Source organism: Rhinolophus sinicus, linkage group LG15 (genome assembly GCF_036562045.2).
Source record: "Rhinolophus sinicus isolate RSC01 linkage group LG15, ASM3656204v1, whole genome shotgun sequence".
Taxonomy (NCBI): domain Eukaryota; kingdom Metazoa; phylum Chordata; class Mammalia; order Chiroptera; family Rhinolophidae; genus Rhinolophus; species Rhinolophus sinicus.
In genome coordinates, this window is record NC_133764.1 from 9,818,335 (window position 1) to 9,837,378 (window position 19,044).

At 44.8% G+C, this 19,044-nt stretch overlaps 1 protein-coding gene across 1 annotated transcript; it reads left to right on the forward strand.

Moving 5' to 3' along the window:
- The first annotated feature begins 4,918 nt into the window (after nt 1-4,918).
- Nucleotides 4,919-18,271, forward strand: CCDC42 (coiled-coil domain containing 42). Its single transcript, XM_019745166.2, has 7 exons — nt 4,919-7,573; nt 7,910-8,015; nt 8,323-8,427; nt 10,003-10,200; nt 14,060-14,281; nt 14,428-14,586; nt 18,032-18,271. The coding sequence occupies exons 1-7, from the start codon at nt 7,491-7,493 to the stop codon at nt 18,107-18,109; spliced, it is 951 nt and encodes a 316-aa protein (XP_019600725.1). The 5' UTR covers nt 4,919-7,490; the 3' UTR covers nt 18,110-18,271.
- Nucleotides 18,272-19,044: the final 773 nt, after the last annotated feature.

A 19,044-nucleotide genomic window follows, 5' to 3' on the forward strand; every position in this document is an offset into this window, starting at 1 on the left:
ATAATATAATTCTAAAAGTAAATGAGTTGGAATACATTTATAATTTTGAGTATAGAACACTTTTTTAAATGAAACACAAAAGCCCCCCCAAAATTTAAAAAAAAAGATAAGTAGATTTGACTAGATAAATATTATAAATTTCTACAATAAAAGAAACCACAAAGTTAAAAGACAAATAATAGGCTGGGAGAAAATATTTGCATATATATGTTGGGCTGTATTGATCATAAAAGAAAACTATTGTATGAGAGCAGGGAAGTATAGAGGGTTTAGTTAATAGAAATTAAATGACTAAAGTCAATGAATTTAGAGGAGACACTGGGAGAAACAAACAAGATAAAGAGGAGGAGGCTGCAGTGTTGATGTTTTTGTAACCATAAGAGTGGCGAGACGAGAACCCAATTATTCAAGCAAATGGAACTGTGCAGGGACCACTCCAGATTGGCCCCATCCCAGGACCCCTCCTCAAGTCACTGATACCATAAACCACATGCAAATGAGGCAAGTAAGTTCTGAGAGGGGTTTGGGAAAAGGCTGTGCAATGTCAAAGAATGAACTCGCAAAGGGGTGGACTTACAGTTGTTAAAAGAGTCTGCACTGAGCCTGAGAGCACAAAACATCTTTGGGAACTATAGGTCGATGGTATTTCCTGTGATGTGGTCACAAGGTAAGAAGACCAAAGTTGCATCCCCCTCTTCTGCTTGGTGTCGTCTCTGCTTTTAAGCTCATTCTCCCAGTGATTTGGTGAGTTGGCTTGGGTTCCTATTAGTCAGTTTGCCCTTGCTTGCTTTCCCTCCCATTTGTTGCTTCTAATGTAGGTCTAACCCACTCAAAAATATTAGGATGGGTATAGGAGAGCATAAAAATTGTAGGATTACTACCCAGAATACATAAAGACCTCCTCTAAATCAATAAAAATACAAAACAACTCAATTTTTAATGTACATCAAATATGAACAAGAAACAGAGGAAGAAATGGCTATATATATGAAAAGATGCACAGCTTCACTAATAATTAGGGAAATTGATTTAAAACAACAGTGAAATATCGTTTTCACCTATTAGACTGGCAAAAGAAGAAAGAGGGAGGGAGGGAGGGAGGGAGGGAGGGAGGGAGGGAGAGAGAGAGAGAGAGAGAGAGAGAGAGAGAGAGAAAGAAAGAAAGAAAGAAAGAAAGAAAGAAAGAAAGAAAGAAAGAAAGAAAGAAAGAAAGAAAGAAAGAAAGAAAGAAAGAAAGAAAGAAAGAAAGAAAGAAAAAGAAAAAGATTAGTAACGTATGGTGGGATGTAGGGAAATGGAGACTCTGTATGCTTTGGGGCAGAATATAAACTTGCAAACTTTTCATTGAATCAAATATTACTTCTGTACTTCATTGCATCAGGCTATGTTCTGGAAGCTGTCTCACCAAGGGAAGAATAGTATCAATTCCACTGGAAAACAAAATAGTGTCATTTTCATTGGATATCCTCCTACACAATTTATTTTTACATTTAACTCTAATCCATTTGTAATTTAAATTCATATACTCTTGAACAACCACTACATTAAAAAGGAAAATCAAAAGGAAACTTAAAAAATATCTCAAGACAAACGAAAAGGAGAACACAACTTATGGGATACAACAAAAGCAGTACTAAGAGGGAATTTTATAGCAATAAATGCCTACATTAAAAAAGAAAAGAGATCTCAAATTAACAACCTAACTTTATACCTCAAGGGACTAAAAAAGAAAGACAAACTAAACCCAAAGTTAGCAGAATGTAGAAAATAATAAGGATCAGAACAGAAATAAATCAAATAGAAAATAGAAAAACAACAGAAAAAATCAATAAAACTAAGAATTGGGTTTTTAGAAAAATAAAAACAACAAACCCTCAGCTAGATTAAGAAAAACAAAAGAGAAGATTCAAATAAAATCAGAAAAGAAAGAGGAGACATTACAACAGATGCCTCAGAAATAAAATTTAAAAATTATAAGGGACTATTATGAACAATTATATGTGAACAAATTGGATAACCTAGAAGAAATGAGTAAATTCCTAGAAACATACAACCTACCAAGACTAAATGAAGAAGAAATAAAACGCCTGAGCAGACCAATAACAAACAAGGAGATTAAAGTTGTAATCTAAAACCTCCCAACAAAGAAAAGCCCAGGACCAGATGGCTTCATGGCTAAATTCTACCAAGCGTTCAAAGAATTAATACCAATCCTTCTCAAACTTTTCCAAAAAATAAAATAAGAGGGAACACTTCCAAACTCATTTTATGAGGCAAGCATCACCGTGATACCAGCCAAAGACACCACAAGAAAACTACAGACCAATATCTCTGATCAACATAGTTGCAAAAATCCTCAGTAAAATACTAGCAAATGTACTACAACAGCTCTTCAAAAAGATTATACACCCCAACCAAATGGGATTTATCCCTGGGATGCAAGGTTGGTTTAACATACAAAAATTAATCAATGAGATACACCATATGAACAGAATGAAAGATAAAAACCACATCATTATCTCAATAGATGCAGAAAAAAATGGAAAAAACTCAACATGCGTTTGTGATAAACACTCTCAATTAAAGCAGGTATAAAAGGACATTTCCTCAACACAATAAAAGCAATTTATGAAAAGTCCATAGCTAACATCATAATCCATGGGGAAAAACTGAAAGCTTTTCCTCTAAGATCCAGTACAAGGCAAGGATACCCACTCTAGCCATGTATAGACGTTGTAAAAAAAATAATAATAATAATAAAATAAACAATACAGGAATATAAAGAGGAAAAAGTAAAAGAACCACCCTCCCCCAATGCCATTTCCTTCCCCAGAAGTATGGTAATATCCTTCTAAAGCTTTTTTTATACTTAATCACACACACATGCATGTATACACACACACACACACACACCTGACTAGGTCACACTATACCGACTCTTCTGCATCTTGCTTTTGTCACAAAGCAGTTTATCACAGATACCTCTCCCTGTCTATGCATATAAACCAAACTCTCTCTTCTTGTAAATTATATACTATTACATTAAATTCTAACAGTTTTTCATTAATTAACCATTCTCTTGGATTTTCACAGTACACGATCACAGCATCTGCCATTATGTAAAAAAAGAAAACAATTTTATCATCTTTTTGCAATAGCTAGAGTATCCAAAACAGTGTTAAATGATTCTAGTGACAGAAGAAAGCTTATGTCGCTAACTTTAACAAGAATATCTCTAATGCAAATTTTAATGTTATCTGGAGGGTTTAGATATATTTTACCCTGTTAATTAAGTACCTTTGTATACTAATAGTTTGTTTTTTAATCAAGATAAATGTTGAATTTTTTCAATGTCATGTTGGCATCTATCACAATGATAATAAGTCTTTTCTCTTGAGACATACTGATAGCATTAATTTTATTAATAGATTTCCCAATATTAAACCATTTTTGTATTCATGGGTCTGCTGAATTCTTCTTTTAATATTGAACTATATTAAATTTGATAATGTTACCATTAAGATTTTCATACATAAGATTGTGATTGACCTTTTTTTTTCTTTCTTTCTTTCTTTGTCTATTAGTTTCTTTATGAAGCTCTGCTTTCAGCTTACTTCCAAACATTCTTTTAATTCTCAAAAGGAGTACAGTACAAACTGGTTTGATGCTTATCAAATTAGTTTCTGCTTTCTGGGAACACAGCTAAACCACATCACCAGCCCCTTGCAACATAACTAGCTATGTGACTGGTTCCCACCAAAGGTCAGTGAATAAAACTGATGATTAGTTTGTTCAGAGCAGAAGGGCCTTTTTTCTTTCTCTCCTTCCCATTCCACAGAAACCATAGAGGTCACAAAGCTGCACGATGGAAGGGGCTTAAACCCTCCACTGCTTGGAAGAAAATCTCCCAGGAGAGCTACCCCACTAGGAAAATCCACATTGGACCTTGTTAAGCTATTGAGACTTGTTTGTTATAGCAACTATTAGGATACAATACAATACAATATAACACAATATAATAATTGGTCCCTTAAGATTATATAGTGAAGGGGTTAGCAGAAGCTTTTGCAGACTTCAACAAGCTCCCTAAAAAGTTTGAAAACATGGACCCCAACACTGAGAGGTTTTCATTAATAGATAGGAATGAATGTTCATCGTGCATTATCCGCTTACAAGCAAATCTAGGATGGAAAAAAGAAACCAGTCAAGCAAACCACCATGGACATATTTCTGAAAAGAGTGACACCTCCTCAGGAAGAGCCTGAGACAGGTGCTTCAGGAGTTGTTCCAGAAGAAAGCTTTGTTATCACAGGAGACAACTACTCCATGTAAGTTTTTCACCTAAAGACTTTCCAATGGGACAAGTTGTGGAGATTCTGACCCTTTGTAGGCCCAAGCTAATGTGTGTGTTTATATCTTAATTTTTAACAAAAGCTTTTTTAAAAATTAAAAAAATTAAAGCGAAAAATAATCTTATAGAATAAGGATACAAAGAAGGGAAATATTTTTGTACAGCTATACTATATGTTTGTATTTCAAGCTAAGTGTTATTACAAAACAGTAGAAAAGTAAAAAGTTAAAAGTTAAAAAATATTAAAAAGTTAATATGTATATATATTAAAAAGTTTATAAAGCAAGAAAAGTTACAATTAGCTAAAGTTAATTTATTATAAAAGAAACATGTTTTTATAAATTTAGTAGCCTAAGTGTACAATGTTTATAAAGTCTGCAGTAATGGACAGTCGTATATATCCTAGGCCTTCACACTCACTCTCCACTCACTCACTCACTCACTAACTGAGAGCAACATGCATCCTGCAAGCCCCATGCATGGTAAGTGCCCGATACAGGTGCATAATTTTTCATCTTTTATACTGAATTTTTACTGTACCTTTTCTATTTAGATATGTTTAAATACACAAATACCACTGTGTTACAATTACCTACAGTATTCAGTACAGTAGCAAGCTGTACACCTTTGTAGCCCAGGAGCAATAGGCTGTCCCATATAGCCCAGGTGTGTAGTGGGCTCTACCATCTGGGTTTGTAGTAAGTGCACCCTATGATGCTCACACAACTACAGAATCACCTAACATTGCATTTCTCGGAACAAATCCCTGTCGTTAAGTGATACATGACTGTATTTAATATAATACATCTTGCATGACTCCCCGTATATGAAATATAAGACACATATAGAATGGAATATAACAGACAAAAGTGATTTCCTCATACCCAATTCTCTGTTGTATTATACTATATAGTCTATAATAGCACTATAATAGTCTGTATGGTAGGAGAATATTTTTTGAGATATTAACCTAGTTTTTTTTCCTGATGTTTTCCCCTCCCCTCTTTTAAGCAGATAATTGTCTCAGAGAGAGGGTGGGACAGGACAGAAAACAGAATATTATGGCTATTGGTTTCCAATAGCCTAAATTTATTAGGAGATTTTGCTAGATGCCTCAGAGGTAAATCTCAAGATAGAAAAGGAGGTGGGGAGAAAGCAGGGCTCACTTGGGGAGGGCAGAGGAGGGGACTTCTGTGAATTACAGCCAGTAGCCCCTGTGAAGACAGTGACACCCCAGAGAGGGATGGTGGTGGGTGATAGGGATGAAGATTCTCATGACTCTCATGCAAGGTACAGAGGAAGGGGCAGAAAACAAACAAAAACACAAAAAAACTCCCAGATGTGAGGGGTACACAGGCAGGAGACGAGGATGTCTTAGCAGCTACCTGTAGGTACCAACCTGGGCCTGGGCACCTGATTCCATAGATGCAACCAAGGATGTGTCTATATGCCAGGGCAAACAGGTGATTTGGGAAATAGCCTTCTCCTCAAAGGTTGGCATTACACAGCCAACCTTTGGGGAAAAGGAGGGGAAAAGGAGGGAAACCCCCTATTGACTGTGCTAGGCTCTAAGGATAAACAAGAGAGAAACATACCCCGTGAGGAGCTCACCGTCATGGGGTTCTTGCTATCACCTTGCTGGGTCTGTTTCTTCTGGGTGTTCCGGTTGGAGAACCATCTTTAGTTAAGGGGCTTAGGGTGGGCTGGGCATGGTGGGGGTGGGGGTTATGTTCTGGGTAGGGTAAGGGGCAGTTCTGCGGCCTCTGCTGAGCCTGCGGGGCCGGGTAGAAGCGGTCGGCTCAGCAGGGGAGGCTGAGGGGTGAGAATGGAGGAGGGCGAGGGTGGACAGCTCCCTGCACCAGTCTCCTCCTCCTCCTGGGCCAGGATTTAGGGGTGTCTGGCAGACAGCAGGGGGCGCCAGAGGACCGACAATGTTGCGGGGTTGGGCTTGCTGAGCTCCGGACGCCATCCTAGCTCGAGACCCCTCCTCTCCACCGTGGGTCCCCCTGTAAGACCGAGAGGGAAGCAAGTTAGCGCGGTGGACCCGGGGAGGGGAGGCAGAGAATGCAGAGCAGAGCGGAGCCCGGGAGCCTGGGCAGGGCAGCAGCGAGCCCAAGGTCACGGAGGGCAGTTACCTCCAGGCCAGGACACCAAGGCGCCAGCCGGACACGCAGGGTCTCCAATTTAGACGCTAGACCTCAAGCCAAATGAGCCTATGTGTAATGCTCTGATGGAATCTAGGAAGGAAGCCATCATAAACATATAAAATATATGACATTTATGTTACCATGGTTTGGCATTTCTTCATATTTTAATATTCCGCCAACCGTAAAACATCGCACTGGCCCTGTGTCTGTTATCTTCCAAGGGGCCTTGCCCTGGACCCTCCTCCATATTCCCAGTGGTGAGGGGCAGCTTCTTTGGTCCCCAGGCTTGTTGCCTGTCCCCCACCCTACCCCACCCCCACACACATCCCCACACATCGTTCACCCATAGCTGGGTTCTCAATTTCAGGCCTCCTTCCATCCTCCCACAGGCCCCAGGCTTCTCTGTCCACCCCCACCCTGCCTCAGCTAAGCATATCCCTTCCTTATGTCCTTTTCTTCTCAGCCATCTGTCCCAGATGCAGTCCCCCTCCCTCACCCTCACTCATCTGTGAATGAGGGAGGGAAGACCCAGGGCAGGGCTCCCTCACAAGGACACCCCTCTACCAAAACCCCCTTTCTCAGCCATGACACCCAGACCCTGCCTCCCGGCCCTGGGTACCAGCATCTAATCAGACCTAATTTCTTCCCAAAGTTCCTGAGGGGTAAATGCAGGAGCAGAGAGTGGGAAGAGTGGGGTCAGTGGGGACAGGGATCAGAGGGCAAAGCCTGGGTTCCATGCATGGTCCACAGAACCAGGCGACCTGTTGCTAGGTAACCAGCCCTCACCTCCCCAACACATCATCTTGAAGTGCTGATGGTTTGCTTCTAGCCATTTTCCCCAAAGTCTCTCAGACACACCCTTGGTGTACCCTGAAAAGCAAGAGGAAGTGATAAGGGAGAGCCCAACCACCACCCCTGAACCACCTGTGGCTCTACCACCCACTGTTTCACTGTGAAGATTCAGCTGCCTGGGCCATTAGGTCACCGCCACCATGAGCCTGGGCATAATGGAAGAGGAAGACCTGGCTGAGTACTTCCGGATGCAGTATGGGGAGCGGCTGCTACAACTGCTGCAGTGGGTGTCTGAGGGTCTGGGCCACCCTCTCTGTGCTTGGGATCTCCGACGCCCACCCACGCCCCACCCCCCACCTTCCAACCTCTCTTGTCTGATTCCTATAGCCTAGTGCACCAAACCCACCCCCATCACCCAGATCCCCACCCCTTATCACCCTGCTCCAGCTTGCTTCCCAGTCAGTCACCAGTACAGCCCTCTCTCCCTCTCAACACACCATTCCTTTCACTCAGATTGGAGACAGGATCCTCGTGCTCCCCATGGGTATCTCCATGGGTTACTCCCAGTCCCAGCCTGCCCCAGGTGTCCACGGGCCCCTCTTGCCCATGTCTCGAGCAGGAAGTTCCCCAACATTGAGGAGCAGTCAGAGTCCCCATCCATCCGGCTACTGGAGAAGAAAAAGGAGGTCAAGGTCATGCACCATGCTATGCTGCAGAAGAAAGAGGTAGGGGATTGGGGCGTGGCATGCAGGAAGGGCCACAGGGCTCAGGGAGAGTCTGAGGACAGCCCTTCATTTTGTGGGTGGCAGTGGCTAGAGCCAGGAGTCCTGGGTGGTGGTTCTGTGCTCCCTCTGCAGAGACAGAAACAATCCAAGCTTGGGGGTACCAGTGTCTTGGGATGCTCTTCTCTGAACCAGGCATGGGCTGGAAAGTGGGAGGCCTGGTGACCGAGGCAGTGGAGCAGGGGATGCTAGGGCCTTCCTTGGTCCCCATGTCAGGGGCTCTCCTGACCTCTGCTCCCCCCACCCCAAGACATTTCAGCGCAGAATGGAAACCCTGAACCTACGCTGGGAGGAACTGGGCATCAAGGAGACCCAGCTGAAGGCCCACATTCAGAAGTTTGAGCAATTCATCCAGGTATGAAGGGGTGTGGCCTGCTGCAGCAGGCCAGGGGCACCCACACTCTGCGGTCCCTGCTCTCCCCTCCTCCCCTTCTCCTTGCTTTTGCTGACTCTTCACCCTGGGTTAGATGTCTCTTCCGTGCTCAATAATGCCTGGGGCTTCTCCCTTTATGTCCCCACTTATTGCTGTTGGTAATTTCTTGTTCACCTGTCAGTCTCTGCCCCGTCTAGATTGCTGTGATTGCTTTTTACCATGTCCTTGCCCATACCCAGTATATATAATTTATCTAATGAATGAATTAATGGATGGGTGATGATGAATGAATGAATGAATATGCTGCAGTCAGGGCTAGGCACTTGGATATACAAAGATGAATCAGACAGGATTTTAGTCCCCCAACTCACGCCACCCCTCCTCCTGGCACTGAGAGTCCAAGGGGAGGGGATGGTTGAAGGACCAAGCACCAGAGTCCATTCTGAGATAACTCCTCTCAATTGGTCCTTTGAAGAGTGAGTTAACCGTTTTCAAATGCAGATTTCTCCAGGGAGGAAAGGCCTGGCCCAGCTCCAGGGAGTAATTGCTGGCCTCTGCTACAGGAGACTCCTGCTCATAAGCATCTTCTGTCTTGCTCTGTGCCTAAACTACTTGGTGGGAAAAGAAGCTGATGGACCAGGCATATTCTTCAGAGGGCCAGTCCTTCTTTACTTGCCAGAGAAACGCTAATGGAGTGGTTGGGGCAGCAGGAGATTTGGGGGTGAAGCGTTCTCCAAATGGCTACCAGAGGACCAGCGGGGTCAGAATTTTGAAAGCTTGTTACAGAGTCCCCCGGGACTCTCCTCTCTCCTTGCTTTCAGCAGGCATGAGTCAGGCTCAAGCAACTGTATTTTTTAAAAGCTCCCCAGAGCATTGTGGTGCACAGTTGAAATTGAAAACCACTGGTTTAGGGTCCCTTAGTCTTCCTGGGCTTACCAGGCACAGTGCAAATCATCCCTGCACCTTCTTCATGTGCTTCCAAGTATCCTCCAAATGCTGCCACCCTACATGCCCATCCAGTGGCATCACAGGAGTCCCTGAGTAGGTAAAGAAGCCACACAAGTTCATTGTGAGGGGTGGGTTTTTCCCCTAATCTTGAGGAGAGGGATTTGCAGAAGGAAGGAGAAGGGGGGGTCAGTCCGATTGCAGTAGCTGAGCCTCATGTCTTTTTCTGGGCATCAAATTGCCGGCATCAACTCCTCCTGCCTGAGCCTGATGCCAGTCTGAGCTACTAGCTACATGCTCTATGAATGGCCTTGCCCCGCCAGGCCTCAGGATCAGACCCATCTCCTATCTCACTTCCCTATAGCTCGAACGCCGCTGCCCCAGCTTCTGGAAGGAATAGGGGGGCTACTGCCTCTCATTTCTATATTTGGAGAAATTGAGGCACCGAGTACCAAATTGGGAGAAAATTCGGGCCTCCTTGCCCACATGGGTGGCCCAGTGATCCCTGCCCATCTTCAGGGTGGCCCGAGATCAGGAAACAGGGGCACGACCAGCCCGGGCCCAGGGAGGGCAGGGTGAGTGCTTGAGAGGCACCCCCTTCCCTGACTCCAGGAGAATGACCAGAAACGAATCCGAGCCCTGAAGAAAGCCACCAAGGAGCGAGAAATCAAGAGGCAGCGCATGCATGAGCTGGCCAAGGCCAAGCACGAGATGGCGGTTCTGAAGCTAGAGCACCAGCGCTTGAGCGGCAAGCTGCAGGACTACTCCATCTTCAACAAGTACCTGGAGAAGGTGGTGGAGAACTCCGAGGTGAGTGGATGCGGAAGTGCCTTCCTCAGCCCCATCTCCCCTTCCCCAGGTCCCAGCGTTATGAGGGGCTTGGGGACACTCTGCAGGGATGGTCACTACTCTGAGGATGTGCCTCCAGCCCTGGAGGGCAGCTGGAAGGGGCCCCCGGTAGGGGTTGGGGACCAGGTGGTGTATTTTGGTGTCTGTGAGTGAGCTGTATAAAACCTCTGTATGGTGGTGTGTTGTGTCTGTTGGGGGAATGAGGTTCCTTTTCGCAGCACCAAAGATAAGCTTTGCTGTGTCAGGACGTGCCCTATTTATATCCCCGCTTGCCCTCCTCCCTGGTGTTTTTGTTTACTTGAGAGTAAATGAGGAGAGAAAGGGAGAGAAGTTGGAAAACACTCAACCTAATGCAGAGCTTGAGAGCTTAGTAGGTGCTGGGCCTTGGGCTGGGTATGTAACTTCACTCAGTCTGCTCACGAGCACCCAGAGGAAAGCCATCCATCGTATCAGCCTGTTACAGAGGAGGGAGTGGAGCCTCAGACAGGTTAGGTAACCTGCTCAGGGTCTCACAGCCTGTAAGTGGCAGAGCCTTTGCTTCAGACCCCTCTTCTGTGGGCCTCACAATGCCACTGACAACTGCTCTTCCTAAAGTCCCCGAGTTGTCAGAGCTGAAAGAACTTCTCCGCCCTCTTCCTACCCTGCCTCCTGCAGTACAGTTGACCCTTGAACAACGTAGGTTTGAACTGTGCAGGTCCACTTAGACACAGATTATTTTTCAATAGACAATTTGAGAAAACTCACAGATGAACCATGTGGTCTAAAACAGACATACACTTACAGGATTGATAACTACAGCATAGTACTGTGAATGCATTTTCCTTATGATTTTCTTAATAGCATTTTCTTTTCTCTGGCTTATTTTATTGTAAGAACACAGTATATAACATACAAAGTATGTGTTCATTGACCTTATGTTATCACTAAGGCTTCCAGTCAGCAGTAGACTATTAGTAGTTAAGTTTTGGGGGAGTCAAAAGTTATATGTAGACTTTAGCCAGTAATAAATTATTGTGACCCTGGAAAGTTCCCATGGGCTTTGCGTCTTAATAAAACTTAAAGGCTCTGGATTCACTGACTAATAAAACAAAACAAAACAAAAAAGAAATATGTGGATTTTCCACTGCATGGGGGATCAGTGCTCCTAACCCCCAAGTTGTACAAAGGTCAACGGTATTTGACACTGTTGATGCTCCTCCTTTAAACATACCTTCGCCCTTTCCTCTGGGACTCCTCACTCCCCCTCTTACTTTCTTCCTACCTCTGGCCCTTCCTCCTTAGATTCTTCTGGGGCCTCCTCTTCCTAGCTCATTCCTTAAACGTTCCTCAGGTCTTTGTCCTAGACCCTCCACTTTTCTCTCTGGTCGATTCCCTGGGCCTCCTGTGGATGCCACCTGTATCAGAGGCTATCCACCCTGTTTTCCCCACGCCCTCATATGACAGCAGCAGGTAAGGCTCCTCACCAGGGCAGAGTGATGTGGATCAATGTCCTGTGGGGGGCCCGGAGAGACAAAGGATGCAGAGCTGTTTAAAGTCCCAGCAATTTCCACATAGAACCACTAACCTAATTTATGGATGCCTGAGTCCCAGATCTGTGTTATTTCCTCCCAATCTAAGGTACTACTTACTGTATGATAAATTGTGTACAATTAATAATTGGGGTTTTGTGTTGTTGTTTTTTTGGTGGGGGAGTGAGGGAAGACTGCTGTATTAAAGCAGCCTTTAAATGATAAGATATGAGTCAAATTCAGAGCTGATAAAATGTATGTCTTAGAGCTGAGGAGATTGGCCTGTATCTTGCTGGCGCATATCTCCCTCCTGAGCTTCAGGCCCCTGCGTCTAATTTATTGCGTCTACAACTCATCTCATGCCAGCCTGCTGCTGGTGTGTCTGGTGCTGGTGAATGGAACAGCCACCCACCCACAGCCTCACCAGACAGCCTCATCCTTGACCCCTCCTCCTCCCTCATTCCCCACAGCCATCAATCAGCAGCTCTGGTCTATTCTGACTCCTAAGTATTTCTGGAATCCGTCCCCTGCCCCTTCCTCATCCAGACCACCAATGCACCTCATCTGGAATTGGGCTTTGCATTATTCCTGGCCACCAGCCTGTCCAGCATTTGATGTCCAGCGTTATAACCTCTCTCTCTCTTTCTCTCTCTCTCTCTTTCCTTCTTTATTTCTTTCAAAATATTTCAAACATACTGAAAAGTATAAAGAAATATATAACAGCACACAAGTACTCACCATGGCTTTGTCAAGTCTTAATATTTCCCCCTATGGGCCCTCAACATTTTTTTCTTTAATAAAACACTACAGGTAATTGAAACCCCTTCTGGGACCCCCTTCCAGACCTCATTCTTCTTCTGCTCTCCTCAGAGGTAACCAGATGTCTGATAATTCTAATTTCTAATTTCTAAATTCTAATTTCTTATTCGCATGCTTGTTTTTATTGCTTTGGCAATATATTAAATATCCATAAGCTATGAATAATATTGTACATGTCCTGTTGTGACTTACTTTTTCCACTCAATATCTTTTAAAACCTTTTTATTATGGAAAATTTCAAACATACACAAAAGTAGAGCAAATAGTCTATTGAATGCCCGTGACTCATCACCTAATTCCAATGATTATCAACTCATGGTCATATCCCCCATATCTCCTACCTCTGCCATTTTGAAGCAAATAATATTTTTTTATCCATAAGTATTTCACTATGTAACTCGAAAAGGGAAGCGCTCTTTTTAACATAGTGACAATACCATTATCACACCTGTATCATATTTTTGGAGAAAGGCCAGCAGGGCAGTTCCCAGAACACCTATCTATCACTGGAAATGTCATGAGATGAACAAAGTTCTCAGGGAGTATCCCCTGGGTGAGTGGAAGGCACACTTTGATAAACCCCTGGGGAGGTGAGTTGGCATCCTGGAACTGGTGCTCACACCGCCTTCTAAAGAGGGAGGGTTTCAGGGCTTCTCTTCTGCATGTTAGGGTCAGTGCGGCACGGCTCTGGACCATGTTGGAGGAGGCAGCTGAGCCTGGCAGGCCTCCTGCCCCACTGGTACCCTCTCCAGCCCCTGCTGGAGAGAGATCTCAACAAATGTTGAACAAATACCAGAGAGCACCATGTTAAAGATATGACCCCTGCCCTGCAGTCTCCATGCAGGCCCATGCCCCAGTCATAGATAGGGCTTATCACTCTGTGCTGTAACGGACTCTTTACTTGTCTGTTTTCCCTCCACCCCACCCCAAGCCGTAGGCTTCACAAGAGCAGGGTCTGGCTTTCCTATCTCCTGCTCTGTCCCTAGCATTTAGGATAGTTCCTGACTTCAACGTGGTTCTGATACATTCTTGTTGACTGGGATCATTATTGCCTCGGGAGATATCTCAAAATGCACCCTCCCCATATGCCTTTCCCACCCCCACCACCAATTCTCAACCTAGAATCAGCTGAGTGGCCTTTTGCAAAATTCAGATGCTGGGGACCACCTCAGACCTGTTTATTATTCCAAATCTCTGGGGATGGAGCCTGCCAGGTGTGCTTTTTAAAGCTCCCCGGGTGATTCCAACATGCAGTCAAGATTGAGAACCCCAGGTCCAGTGGCATGTGCCCCCAACACATGGCCCATGGCCCATACCAACCCAGAAGGAGCAAGCCGCCGGGCTGCAACGTCCTCACGGCCTCTTGCCCCTTAACCTTGGCCCAGGGCCTCCATGTTAGGCCAAGGCATCTAAGCCAGGAGTTGGTGGGCGGCATGGGCAGCTGCGCTGGTCCCCCAGGGCGGCAGTGCAGTGACCTGAGCCCCCCCATGCAGTTTGATGAGATCCATGAGGTGATGGCGCGCTACAAGACGCTGGTAAGCATGCACCACGACCTCATGCAGTCAGCACAGGAGGGCCAGGAGAAGATCGAGCGTGCCAAGGCGCGGCTGGCACACTACATGGAGGAGAAGGACGATGAGATCCTGCAGCACAACAACGAGCTGGCCCGCCTGCAGATGCGCTTCGACCGCGCCCGCAGTGATGTCATCATCTGGGTGAGCGGCCGGGGGGCAGGCAGGGGGCTTCTGGGAGAGTGACGGAAGGTCTCTCTCTCTCTCACACACACACACACACACACACACACACACACACACACACTCATTCTATGTGTGCTCAAGCCCCACCCTCATCCCCTCCCTAGGAATCTCGCTGGGCACACATCCAGAACACCGCCGCCAAGAAGACCCTCTTGCTGGGTACAATTAAGATGGCAACACTGAATCTCTTCCAGATTGTGAGCAAGCAGCTGAAGGAGACGACCTATGTGTCCCTGGAGGACACGCACAAACAGCTGGACATGGTAAGAAGAGGCCCAGGTGCCGGGCAGGCTGCGTCTACTGAGCCAAGATGGTTCTCTATTGGTTGAGTCAAGGAATGAACTGGAGGGAGCCATGGTTCTCAAATGTTAACAAGATCAGAATCACCTGGGGACTGGGGAGGGTTCTGGCCCGCCCCTCCCGGGTCTCTGACTCAGTAGGTCTGAGATGAGAAGCCACGAATTTCCTTTTATTTTTTTATTAGTTTCAGGTGCACAAGACAAAATAATACTTAGACGTTTATCATTTTTATCCCTCACACTGTGTGAACCCCCCTCCCCCCATCCACTATCCCTCTGACATCACACAGAGCCATTACATTTCCACTGTCTCCCAAATGGGACACGTGTCCATCGGATAATGAATTTCCATTTTTAACAAGCTTCCAGGTGCTGGTGCTGGTCTGGGTTCCACACTTGGAGAAACACTGCATTAGAGCTAAGACCCTGTTGGCCCCAATCAACATGAGCAGTAGCAGGGACCCACTATGGACTTCATTCGTTATGCACAACAGTCATTAAATTCTAGTGAGTTGCCGAACTCTTGTGCCCAAGGCTCACTCTTTGGGAAAAGAGAAAATTGGTGGGGTTAGAGCCAGGTTAGTACCGATCTGAGATTTTCTTTTTGAAGTCTTTGAAAGGCAATTGAAAACGAAGTAACTTTTTCACTATGATCCAAAGCTGTTTGATGCCATGTCCATGTGCCACCTAAAATCATCTCACTTCTGACCAAAGACAAACACATCCCACAATTTGGGAAACGCCCCACCAGCAGATGCATTAGCCTTTATCTCTGCTGTGAAATAATAGAAAGGAAGCTCATGAAGACTGAGATTTTTTGTGCTGTTTCCTGCTGGATCCCCAGTGTCTAGCACAATAGCCGGCACATAGTAGAAACTCAATAAGTATTTGGTGAATTACGATGAAACACACACAAAAAAAACAATTGACTGAGAGGCACTTCCCCTATTTAACAACAACAACAACAACAAATGGTGAAACTCATAAAACGTAAAAAATTTCACCCGCTGACCAGCCAAAAAGGATTTCCCTAAACTAATGAATCCGCCTGCTTCTTAAGGCATATTAGAGCAGAATTATTGACAGTTTAAAAACCATAAATGGCATTTGTAAGAAACTGTTCTGAAGCCGCGATTCTCAAACTTTTGGATACCTTTACACTCTTAAAATTTACTGAAGACTCCCCCAAAGAGCTTCTCTTTATATGGGTAATAGCTATTGATATTTACCATATTAGAAACTCAAGCAGAAAAATTTAAAATACTTCATTGCAAAATGACAATAAGAAGCGTGTTAAAATAAATAGCATTTTTAATGAATACGCTTTCAAAAATATATATTTTTGCATTATTCGACACTTTTGCAAATGTCTTTAATGTCAGGCTTCATAGAGAACAGGTGGATTATCATATCTGCTTCTGCATTCATTCCCTTGGGATAGCTTATGTCGTGAAAACATCCCACTCTGGTTAAAGCCACTGTACACTTGTGAGACGATAAGCGGAAAAGACAAATAATGTCTTAGTATTATTGTAAAAAGAGTTTTTGTCTTGCAGCCCCTCTACCCAGCAGTAGGGTCTCAGGGACTCGCAGAGGTCCTCAGGCCCCTTCCCTTTAGCTATCGTAAAGAAGGGTGGGGCAGGAGTGGTGGTCTCCAGCTCATTGCCCCTGTCGGAGCATTCTGTGCTGAGATCATAGCTTCCAGTCCATCCACACCCGACCGTGAGCTTTCTGACTCCCTCTCAACTTTGATTTGCCTCTACAGGAATACTTCATATTGCCCAAATATTATTTTAAAATATCTCACTTTGTTCCCATAGGATATGAACCTACAGACAGAAATACACATAGTCAAGTAGCCTGAAGAATTAAAAATAAGAACCAGGAAAAATATAAGTTAAAATCTGAGGTCAAGGCAAGAGAGAAATGGAGACTGTAGATTCTTGTATTACAAAAGACTGTCGTTCAGAAGGGACATTGGTTGGCTCTGAGCTTCCTGGTAACTAGCAGGAAAAGCAACACACAGCTCTGGTACCAAAATAAGAAAACAGAAGGTTTCCCCAGAGAGAGTGAACCTTTTCCAGCACTTAACTCTGAAATTTCTCAAGGAGGCTTTAGAGACACTCAATGGATAATGTTCTCAGCAACATCCCTATAACAGATCCAAGCACGGGCTTCGGAAGGCAGCCACTTATCTAGAACTGGGCGCATGGTATCACACACAGTACAATTTAGGAAAAGTGATTCTGCAAAAGGCTAAGACAATTTGAATTCAATATACTGTGCCATGGAAAGCCCAGAATTATCCCTGACTAAAGCCCAAACTGTCTGGAGCAGCACTTTCCAAACTGTGCTTGGAAAATCCTAGAATCCCAATCTATGGGGGAATCAAAGGACTCCATGGACTAATAAATTCAGAAACCTCTAAAGTTAAACAAATTTAGATGGTTTTTAAATACTTTGCAGCGTCTTTGCTGTGATTCTGCCCTGAGACTCTCGAAGCAGATAACGTTTCCAAAACTTATTTGACCACAGAACCCTTCTGGGAGGTATGTGATTACTTATTATAAGCACATAGTTTGGAAAATGCTGGACTCGTCTCCTCTGTAATCTTGGGAAAGTTACTTTAATATATTGACTCTTTGTTTCCTTTTTTGCAAAATAGGAATTATGTCAGTAAAAATAACAGTATTAGTGATTGACAGAGTTGTTGAGAGTTTTGGACAGGCTGTGTAGTCCTATCTCCAAGAACCTTCTTAAAACGGAGAAATTTTAGAACTGAGATCTTAGAGGCCATCTAGGTCACCCTTTTCTCCCTCTTCCATTTTTAAAGATGAAGAAACTGAGTGCCAGAAAGATGAAGGGATTTCCCCAGAGCTGCATCGGGACCCCAGGTCTTCTGACTTGTGAGGCAGCGTTCTTTCCACTGTCATACTGATTGCATGTTCTTTAAAACAGAAGCTAGTGAATAGAATTTAAGCTTCCCTAGATGAGTCAAGATTATCATAATGAGCATCAGTTCTGGGTTTCAGGTGAAGATTATTGAATTGTGGCGAGCGGTCTGCCCCAATGCTGGCTGGACCCTGCCTGCTAAATGTTTCCAGTCCCCAGTCTGCTCAGGGTCCTCTCTCCCTTCTCCCTTTAGTTAGACGGTCAGCCTGTACTTCTTCCTACTGTCCCTGTATCTGCCTCTATGAGTTCCCAACTCCATTCCTACTTATTGCTTTTAGTCTACTAAGCCTGATCCTCCATAGCAACTAGAATAGTTGTCCAATGAGGGAAAGTGGCCTTAAGAAGTCAGTCACAGGACAATGGTGACTCCTTGCAGCTTATGCCTGGACATGCTCCATTTTTGGATGGGGTGGTCTTTCGCTGGGTGGGGTTAACTCTGGTCCCCTTGCCTGATTAGATCCAGCAGTTTATCCAGGACCTGTCGGACCTCTGGGCAGAGGTGAAGAAAAAGGACCAACAGCAGATCCGGTTTTAAGGAGCAGCTATGGTTCCACAGTGTTCTGAGACAGAGACAGAGAGAATAAGTTCCTGGTGAGCTTGCAGTCCAGTTAGCCACGTCCAGCCCCCTGAGACCCCGCGCCTTTCTACCGCCAGACAGCCTGCCGTTTTTCCCCTCGACACTGAGTCTGTCCCATTCCTGAAAACATTAAATTCTGTAAGAAGTTTGTTCCTACGTTGTCTCTCTTTTTGGTTGTTTATTCACGGAGAAGAGGGTTCACTGAGGGGAGAACCCCCAAAACCACCCCCTCTTGAGGCTGGTCACTTAGGCTGCCCGGGGTATAAAAACCAAATCTCAGGTCTGGTGTCTCCTAGGCTTTGGATTTGCACACATTATTCACATGGGCAGCAGACAAGCAGGGTGAGTACATGGGACCCTTTTTCCCTCTACCACTAAAAAAAAAAAATTAAGTTGGTGTTTCTAATTGGGGTGCAGAGGCTCACTAGAAACTATGAAGGCAGCTTCCCAAGTCAGAATTCCAACTCTTCCCTGACCAGAGCAAGCCTGCTCTCCCACCCTCTGTGAACCCTACAGCTATAATATGGTGTCAGCAACGCTAACATTGGAATAATAGGCAGGCAGTCAAATAACAGCATCTGAGCAGGCTGGGATGACAGCTTAAAACCAGCAAAACTAAATGGAGACGAGGTAAATGTAAAGTCTTACACTTACAGGGTCAGAAAGTCAATTGTACATTTTTAAACCACCAGTGGCAAAAGTCAGGTCAGAGGCTGGACAAAGGAAGCAGCATTTATTGAGCAAACACTTCACATTAAACATCCCAGTGAAACCTCTGTGCGGCACCACTGTCCCTGTGTGACCCAACAGGCCACTTACCCAAGGACACTGGCTACAGATGACAGGGTCAGGATTCACCCTGAATCTGCCTGACCTAAGCCTGGGCTCCCTCA

Bases quoted from the DNA above. Each gene is read 5' to 3' on its own strand.
- CCDC42 (XM_019745166.2), top strand. From the start codon at position 7,491: ATGAGCCTGGGCATAATGGAAGAGGAAGACCTGGCTGAGTACTTCCGG. The intron at 8,016-8,322 runs GTAGGGGATTGG...CCCCACCCCAAG, and splicing joins CTATGCTGCAGAAGAAAGAG to ACATTTCAGCGCAGAATGGA. The intron at 10,201-14,059 runs GTGAGTGGATGC...CCCCCCATGCAG, and splicing joins AGGTGGTGGAGAACTCCGAG to TTTGATGAGATCCATGAGGT.